The sequence below is a fragment of the Bufo bufo genome, chromosome 3, assembly GCF_905171765.1.
Source record: "Bufo bufo chromosome 3, aBufBuf1.1, whole genome shotgun sequence".
NCBI lineage: Eukaryota > Metazoa > Chordata > Amphibia > Anura > Bufonidae > Bufo > Bufo bufo.
The window spans coordinates 681,115,613-681,125,532 of NC_053391.1; the positions used below are offsets into that span (position 1 = coordinate 681,115,613).

The 9,920-nt window shown below is 51.4% G+C and overlaps 1 protein-coding gene across 1 annotated transcript in view; it reads right to left on the bottom strand.

The window, feature by feature from the left end:
* Positions 1-5,240, bottom strand: part of ACER3 (alkaline ceramidase 3) — a 43,274-nt gene extending 38,034 nt beyond the window's left edge. Inside the window, exon 1 of the mRNA XM_040426429.1 lies at positions 5,086-5,240. Within this exon, the coding sequence (XP_040282363.1) occupies positions 5,086-5,188 (103 nt within the window). The 5' untranslated portion in view covers positions 5,189-5,240. The remainder of the gene's footprint in view (positions 1-5,085) is intronic.
* Positions 5,241-9,920: the final 4,680 nt, after the last annotated feature.

The following is a 9,920-nucleotide window of genomic DNA, read 5'->3' on the forward strand; positions in this document are numbered from 1 at the left end:
TAGCGCTGGAGGGGTTAAAAAAATAATAATAATAATTTAACTCACCTTAGTTCACTTGATCGCGGCCGGCATCTCCTTCTGTATTCTTTCTTTAGGACCTGGGTAAAGGACCTTTGATGACGTCACTCCGGTCATCACATGGTACGTCACATGATCTTTTACCATGGTGATGGATCATGTGATGACCGGAGTGACGTCACCAAAGGTCCTTTACCCAGGTCCTAAAGAAAGAATACAGAAGGAGATGCCGGCTGCGCTATCAAGTGGACTAAGGTGAGTTAAATTATTTTTTATTTATTTTTAACCCCTCCAGCCCTATTTTACTTTGCATTCTGTATTCAGAATGCTATTATTTCCCCTTATAACAATGTTATAAGGGGAAATAATACAATCTACAGAACACCGATCCCAAGCCCGAACTTCTGTGAAGAAGTTCGGGTTTGGGTACCAAACATGCGTGATTTTTCTCACGCGAGTGCAAAACGCATTACAATGTTTTGCACTCGCGCGGAAAAATCGCGGGTTTTCCCGCAACGCCCGTGTGAAACCAGCCTAAGGGTAGCACAGGGCTCTGCAGGGTCTGGGTGATAGGCTTAGGGTAGCACAGTGTCATAATACAGTATGTAGTGCACATAGTGGGATGGAGTGTGATTGTGTACTGTTATAGTGTACATAGTGTGATAATGTACTGTATATACTGTTATAGTGTACATAGTGTGATAATGTACTGTATATACTATTATAGTGTACATAGTGTGATAATGTACTGTATATACTATTATAGTGTACATAGTGATACAGTATACGGTATATAGTGTCCTAGACTATAGCGCACATAGTTTAATAGTGTACGGTATATAGTGGGACAGTGATGCTTTTTCTTGGCCACTACTGTCTGTGTGTGAACCCGACCCTACCCCTCATGCAGCCTCCTCTCTTCTCCCCTGTTATCTCCAGGATTAGCACTGGCAATGAGAGTAGGGGTATCTGTAAGTCGGTCGCTCTGTGACATCTGGAGGCTTGTGCTGGGCCCCGCACCGGGTACACAGGCACATCACAGGGTGCTGCACCTATAAGCTGCTCCTCCTTTTATTTTTCTGGCTATGGGACAATAGATTGACCTGCCCTGAGGGTCTCCCTCCCGTGTCCTCGCTGTCAGCTGGAGGTCAGACCCAAGTCTGAGGTTGGTGCTGCTTGCTGCTGGTCTCCCTCCCGTGTCCTCGCTGTCAGCTGGAGGTCAGACCCAAGTCTGAGGTTGGTGCTGCTTGCTGCTGGTCTCCTTCCCGTGTCCTCGCTGTCAGCTGGAGGTCAGACCCAAGTCTGAGGTTGGTGCTGCTTGCTGCTGGTCTCCCTCCCGTGTCCTCGCTGTCAGCTGGAGGTCAGACCCAAGTCTGAGGTTGGTGCTGCTTGCTGCTGGTCTCCCTCCCGTGTCCTCGCTGTCAGCTGGAGGTCAGACCCAAGTCTGAGGTTGGTGCTGCTTGCTGCTGGTCTCCCTCCCGTGTCCTCGCTGTCAGCTGGAGGTCAGACCCAAGTCTGAGGTTGGTGCTGCTTGCTGCTGGTCTCCCTCCCGTGTCCTCGCTGTCAGCTGGAGGTCAGACCCAAGTCTGAGGTTGGTGCTGCTTGCTGCTGGTCTCCCTCCCGTGTCCTCGCTGTCAGCTGGAGGTCAGACCCAAGTCTGAGGTTGGTGCTGCTTGCTGTTGGTCTCCTTCCAGTGTCCTCGCTGTCAGCTGGAGGTCAGACCCAAGTCTGAGGTTGGTGCTGCTTGCTGTTGGTCTCCTTCCAGTGTCCTCGCTGTCAGCTGGAGGTCAGACCCAAGTCTGAGGTTGGTGCTGCTTGCTGCTGGTCTCCCTCCCGTGTCCTCGCTGTCAGCTGGAGGTCAGACCCAAGTCTGAGGTTGGTGCTGCTTGCTGTTGGTCTCCTTCCAGTGTCCTCGCTGTCAGCTGGAGGTCAGACCCAAGTCTGAGGTTGGTGCTGCTTGCTGCTGGTCTCCTTCCCGTGTCCTCGCTGTCAGCTGGAGGTCAGACCCAAGTCTGAGGTTGGTGCTGCTTGCTGCTGGTCTCCTTCCCGTGTCCTCGCTGTCAGCTGGAGGTCAGACCCAAGTCTGAGGTTGGTGCTGCTTGCTGCTGGTCTCCTTCCCGTGTCCTCGCTGTCAGCTGGAGGTCAGACCCAAGTCTGAGGTTGGTGCTGCTTGCTGCTGGTCTCCTGTTGGCGTGTCCAGCGATGGGACCCTCGCTGACTTCTATGAGCAGGAGTCTGAAGCGCTCCGCCACTTATCCTCCCTGCTGAGCGCGGTAGTGAAGAGGGTCCCATAGACCTTCTATTGAGGCCGTCTTCAGTACCGCGCTCAGCAGGGAGGAGAGACGGCGCTCGGCGGAGGCTTCAGACTCATCACTATAGGCGATCAGATCCGGGACCCCACTACAGAGCAAGGCCCCTTACCTGCCAGTGAGGACCGTGCGCCTCCTTCCTCACTTCAGAGCGGTGTGCTCCGACAGCCTGCTGAAGCTGACCAATCACAAAGCTCCTTACTGTAAAGAGCTTTGTGATTGGTTGTTTCAGGCAGCAGCAGCATCGCTGCGCGGCCTTCACTGATGAATGGCAGGGAGAAGTCTAAGGCCTATCGGTACACCATAGAGTTAATCCAGGGAGTAAAATGGCCTGAGCAGTTGTCTATGACGCTTGTACAGACGTTATTGTGACCTCTGCTCACAGTGCAGCACAATATACCGCCCCAGCAGAACCAGACACCACAGTGCAGCACAATATACTGCCCCAGCAGAACCGGATACCACAGTGCAGCACAATATACTGCCCCAGCAGAACCGGATACCACAGTGCAGCACAATATACTGCCCCAGCAGAACCACATACCACAGTGCAGCACAATATACTGCCCCAGCAGAACCAGATACCACAGTGCAGCACAATATACTGCCGCAGCAGAACCAGATACCACAGCACAATATACCGCCCCAGCAGAACCAGATACCACAGTGCAGCACAATATCCTGCCCCAGCAGAACCAGATACCACAGTGCAGCACAATATACTGCCGCAGCAGAACCAAATACCACAGTGCAGCACAATATACTGCCGCAGCAGAACCAGATACCACAGTGCAGCACAATATACTGCCCCAGCAGAACCAGATACCACAGTGCAGCACAATATACTGCCACAGCAGAACCAGATACCACAGTGCAGCACAATATACTGCCCCAGCAGAACCAGATACCACAGTGCAGCACAATATACTGCCCCAGCAGAACCAGATACCACAGTGCAGCACAATATACTGCCCCAGCAGAACCAGGTACCACAGTGCAGCACAATATACCGCCTGAGGCCTCTGACGGTGGGACAGGGAACCATGGGCTCCTATGTTCTGCTGCTGTATGCAACTCCATCCTGAGAACGACAATGCAGCTGGATCCTGTAGCCGTCGGCAGTGGGGTCTATGGTGGCCAGACTGGCTATAAGGACAGCAACCTGTACAGTATGTAGTACACGGATAGCAGTATATAGTGTAAGGACAGTATAGTATACAGTGACAGCTGCAGTGTATACAGTATATGCTACATAGGAAGCAGTATATGGACATCGCACAGTCCATACAGTATTACAGTATAGTACAGCAATGTACAGTATATGGTACATGGAGAGCAGTAAACAGTGTACTGCAGTATACAGGAGAGCGGTATACAGTGTATGTCCAGTATGTAGGAGAGCGGTATACAGTGTATGTCCAGTATATAGGAGAGCGGTATACAGTGTATGTCCAGTATATAGGAGAGCGGTATACAGTGTGCGTGCAGTATACAGGAGAGCGGTATACAGTGTACGTGCGGTATACAGTGTACGTGCAGTATACAGGAGAGCGGTATACAGTGTACGTGCAGTATACGGGAGAGCGGTATACAGTGTACATACAGTATACGGGAGAGCGGTATACAGTGTACATACAGTATACGGGAGAGCGGTATACAGTGTACATACAGTATACGGGAGAGCGGTATACAGTGTACGTACAGTATACAGGAGAGCGGCATACAGTGTACGTGCAGTATACAGGAGAGCGGCATACAGTGTACGTGCAGTATACAGGAGAGCGGTATACAGGACAGGGACAGCAGTATACAGTACGGGGACAGCAGTATACAGTACAGGGACATGGACAGCAGTATACAGTACAGGGACAGCAGTATACAGTACAGGGACAGCAGTATACAGTACGGGGACAGCAGTATACAGGACATGGACAGCAGTATACAGTACAGGGACATGGACAGCAGTATACAGTACGGGGACAGCAGTATACAGTACAGGGACATGGACAGCAGTATACAGTACAGGGACAGCAGTGTACAGGGACATGGACAGCAGTATACAGTACAGGGACAGCAGTATACAGTACAGGGACATGGACAGCAGTATACAGTACAGGGACAGCAGTGTACAGGGACATGGACAGCAGTATACAGTACAGGGACAGCAGTATACAGTACAGGGACATGGACAGCAGTATACAGTACAGGGACAGCAGTGTACAGGGACATGGACAGCAGTATACAGTACATGGACAGCAGTATACAGTACAGGGACAGCAGTATACAGTACAGGGACAGCAGTGTACAGGGACATGGACAGCAGTATACAGTACAGGGACAGCAGTATACAGTACAGGGACAGCAGTATACAGTACAGGGACAGCAGTATACAGGAGAGCGGTGTACAGTACAGGGACAGCAGTATACAGTACAGGACATGGACAGCAGTATGCAGTACAGGGACAGCAGTATACAGTACAGGGACAGCAGTATACAGTACAGGACATGGACAGCAGTATACAGTACAGGGACAGCAGTATACAGTACATGGACAGCAGTATACAGGACAGAGACAGGAGTATACAGTACAGGGACATGGACAGCAGTATACAGTACATGGACAGCAGTATACAGTACAGGGACAGCAGTATACAGTACAGGGACAGCGGTATACAGTACAGGGACATGGACAGAAGTATACAGTACAGGGACAGCAGTATACGGACAGTGACGGGTGCTGCACGGAGCCGTTACTCACAGAACTCGGCGATGTAGTAGGACACGGCGTAGTTCTCCTCGCACCACTCCAGGGTGGAGGTCGGGGGCCCCCAGTAGCCGGGCCTGTCCAGCGCCGGAGCCATGGCTCTGCTGTCAGTCACAGCCAGCCGGGAAGGGGAGAGGTAGGACGCCTTCCTGGCCCCGCCCCCTCTTCGATCAATGACAACACTAATGGGCGGGGTTATACCACAGGGCCTGTGACTCAAAGGGGTGCAAGCCTCGAGGCGAAGGAGGCGGGGTCTGTGCACTCAGGTGACACCGACGAGGGCGTGGCCAACTAGTTGACTCTAAGCTGGGATAGGCGGGGCTTGGAGTGACGCGTAAGAGCGGGAGGTTTGAGGCGCGAAGTCCCCGGCACGTGACAGGAGTGGCGCGCTGTGTGACCTGAGGCCCAGTCTGAGGGCTCCTGTAGACAGGGTCAGTGGAGGAGGTGGGAATTAGGTTTGGAAAGCTGGGTGACAACCCCTGTTAGGTTGTAATGGCGCTCTAACTGGTTGTCAGAAGTCGGTGGCTTAAAGGGGATGTTCCTGACCTAATACACAGACTCACATTCCGCTTCATTTCGTTCCTAAAAACCAACTGACTGGGATAAGTCTGTGGGCAGGTGTGGCGCTGTTTTATTTTCCTCCGGCAGGGGTCGTCCTGTCATAGGAACCTCGAAGGGCTCATTCACTGAAATCCACGCTGACTCCATTGGTAATGGGAGTCCGCGCTGCAGTTTATCCGGGCGTGTTCCTTCTTGGCGTGGTTCACACACTGCAGATTTCCGCACACAGATCAGCCCCATCTGCGGGCGGCAGAAACCTTAGGCCTAGTTCACACGAATGTGTGTGATCCGTGGCCGTATTGCGGGCCGCAATACACGGCCACAGTTCCGTGTGCATTCCGCATCACGGATGCGGACCCGTTCACTTCAATGGGTCCGCAAATCCGGAATAGCGAAACGCCCGCACGGAACGGGACCCCTCGGAAGCACTACGGAATGCTGCGTGGGGTTGTGTCCCGTACTTCCGTTCCGCAAAAAGATAGAACATGTCCTATCTTTTTGCGGAAAGGGCGGATCGCGGGCCCATTAAAGTGAATGGGTCCGCGATCCGATGCGGCTGACCTACGGCCGGCGATCGTGCATTGCGGCACGGGCACGGGTCACACACGTTCGTGTGAGCTCGGCCTCCGGATGAGATCTGTGCACAGTGTGAACAGGCTCTAAGCTCTTACTGATTTCAGCTGCTTGGGTGAAGCTATGGGTGGCCTCTGCTGGTGACATATGGTATTACACACCCACTATATAGATGAATGGCCCTGCTCATGGGAGAAAGCAGAGGCGTCGGTGACGGGCGCAGAGTGGAGTCGTCGGTGCGGTGCAGGGTGGAGGCGTTGGTGCGGTGATGGGTGAAGGCATCAGTGCGGTGACGGGCGCAGGGTGGAGGCGTCGGTGCGGTGACGGGCGCAGGGTGGAGGCGTCGGTGCTGTGACGGACGCAGGGTGGAGGCGTCGGTGCTGTGACTGGCGTCCTGCAGTACAGCAGTGATGATGTCACTGTATGAAGTCTGTAGTTGGGTGTCATCATCGGCATAAAGATGGTGCTGAAAATCAAATCTGATGATGGTGTGTCCGATCGGGACTGTAGAGAGGAGCCATGACTGAACCCTGAGGAGGAGAGAAGGAATAGGGTCACTAGTGCAGGTAGTAGGGCGAGAAGCAAGGGCTTTAACCACTGGACCTCATCCGGATCTAGGGTGCTGTTGGGGCTATTAGACCCATCGTCAGTGTGGGTCTTGCTCCACCATACCTGGTATTCTCATCATCGATGGGTCCAGTACAGGCAGCAGCACCGCCATCTTTGTTCCTGTCAGAGAGCTCATTGAGGTTGAACATGGTGTCTGAGCCGCGGGCAGCTTGTTATGGAGCAGGAGGAGCTGAGCGGACCGAGGCAGAGTTTTATTGGAAAATATTCACTAAAATGTGGAATTTATGCATATACACTCACCTAAAGAATTATTAGGAACACCTGTTCTATTTCTCATTAATGCAATTATCTAGTCAACCAATCACATGGCAGTTGCTTCAATGCATTTAGGGGGTGCTCCTGGTCAAGACAATCTCCTGAACTCCAAACTGAATGTCAGAATGGGAAAGAAAGGTGATTTAAGCAATTTTGAGAGTGGCATGGTTGTTGGTGCCAGACGGGCCGGTCTGAGTATTTCACAATCTGCTCAGTCTTCTGCGGATGGGCTACAACAGCAGAAGACCCCACCGGGTACCACTCATCTCCACTACAAATAGGAAAAAGAGGCTACAATTTGCACGAGCTCACCAAAATTGGACTGTTGAAGACTGGAAAAATGTTGCCTGGTCTGATGAGTCTCGATTTCTGTTGAGACATTCAAATGGTAGAGTCCGAATTTGACGTAAACAGAATGAGAACATGTATCCATCCTCTGATGGCTACTTCCAGCAGGATAATGCCCCATGTCACAAAGCTCCAATCATTTCACATTGGTTTCTTGAACATGACAATGAGTTCACTGTACTAAAATGGCCCCACAGTCACCAGATCTCAACCCAATAGAGCATCTTTGGGATGTGGTGGAACGGGAGCTTCGTGCCCTGGATGTGCATCCCTCAAATCTCCATCAACTGCAAGATGCTATCCTATCAATATGGGCCAACATTTCTAAAGAATGCTATCAGCACCTTGTGGAATCAATGCCACGTAGAATTAAGGCAGTTCTGAAGGCAAAAGGGGGTCCAACACCGTATTAGTATGGTGTTCCTAATAATTCTTTAGGTGAGTGTATATTCATGCTGATCCAGGACTTTGAAGCCCAGGAGGTGCCCTCTATGAACTAGCTCGGAACTGGTTCCTGCAGCATTGGTGTTCATATCCAGTGTGGTCAGAGCTGCCCTTTACATGCTGTATGGAGGCTCTTTGAGATGCCGGTATACAGGGCATGACCTCACCAAGTACAGTATGGTGATAATTATGATTACATGCTGATGAGATAACATAGTAACAACATAAATACCACCGCCATATGTCATAATTACTAATCAAGGAAAAGTGGTGCAATGGAGGGGAGTCCAGACATGGCCGAGTTCACGTCACATTTTGGAAGTGTCATCAGGTAGTATTGAGCAATGAGGACGTGAATCAGTCAGTGTCTCCACACTATATAGAGGAAAGTGTCAGGCCCCGCGTTTTCATCATTGAATTCAGATGTTTCATTCAGTCCCATTAAAACAGGTGTATTGGGGGGGGGGGGGGGGGGGGGTGTCCTGCACGCTGATGGCTCCGGTCGCTTAATCCTTCTGCTCCGGACCTTTGCACTGGAAAGCGGTTCTCCCGACGACCCAGATAAAACTCTAGCAACTTCTAATATTCACCAGCCATGGGGAAAGTAAGAAGGTGCCCAGCTTCGGCGAAGTTGACCGAATTCTTCGGTAAAACGGGGCCAGTAGATTCGGGCCTAAGGGGCGCCACTCTCGCCAGCGCATATTCTCCTGCCTCCACTACCGCCACGCCGACGTCCTTGCCGAGTATCTCTATCGGCGCCAAAGAGCTGGGACATGACAGTCAGTTAACTTCTCACCTCACTGAGGATGTTATGCGGTCATTGCTGGAAAACCTGCGATCTTCTATGAAAGAAGATACAATGGGATTGTTGAGGGGTCTCAAAAGAGACATACAATGCATTGGTGATCGCACGGCGCACTTGGAAACTAAGATGGCGGAGTTCGCTATATCACACAACTCTTTTTCATAGACGCCCACGAGGCTATGGAGGAGGACATTTCCAAACTTTCAGCCAAACTACATAACCTGAAGGATCAACACCGTCAAAATAATATTAGAATCCGCGGGATCTCAGAAAATGTTGATTACTTAAGAAGCTTCTTAAAGCAGCATTGCCGACGGTCACTTAAAGAGACCTGATAATAGATTGCATTCACAGAGTGCCGAAAACGAGGGGTTTAGATGGGTACCTCGGGACGTCATAGCAAGGATTCACTTCTTCACGATCATGGAGGCGTTCCCGAGAGCTCTGAGGCGAGACCCCACGCCATAGGATGTTTTCAGGGGCATTTCTATCTACTCGGATCTCTCTGCAGCAACATTGGCCAAAAGAAAGGAATTTGCTCCCATTACCACAGTGTTGAGGGAGCATCAAGTAAAGTACCGGTTGGGTTTAACCGTGAAATTGCTGGTCACCCACAACGGGTCCCTACTGGCTCTCAACTGTCCACAAGGGGCATCCCGTAAGTTGCTGGAATGGGGCCTTATCACCGAAGAATCACAGCTGGCGGGAGACGCCGCCACTCTTCCAGACAAGATTACCCCGGACTGGGACACTGCCAGATCCGTGAGTTATGGAAGTTTATTGGAGAAGCAAGGACCAGATATAAAGTGTTGGTCCAAGGCGGGGCGGTTTTTTTCCTTTTTGGTCCCAGCGCTTTAACTTTTTCCTGACCATTGAGGTCAGAAGCCCTGATGGGGCATTTTTGCCATGTTGGCCTTTTTGGTACACGTCACCATTTTTGTTTTACATTTTTATTTTAAAGGGGTTGTCCGGGTTCAGAGCTGAACTCGGACATACCCATATTTTCACCCAGGCAGTCCCCCTGATGCTAGCATCAGAGCATCTCATGCTCCGATGCACTCCCTTTGTTTATAACACCACACTGCTGGGCAGGAGCTTCTGCCTGGCAGTGTGTCCGGTGATGTCCCTTGCTTGTCACGGTGGGGAGTGGGAGAAACTTCCCCACCGTACAATGTAAAAGGATAAGTAGATAGCTGCTAGGCCAAGAAGCCAG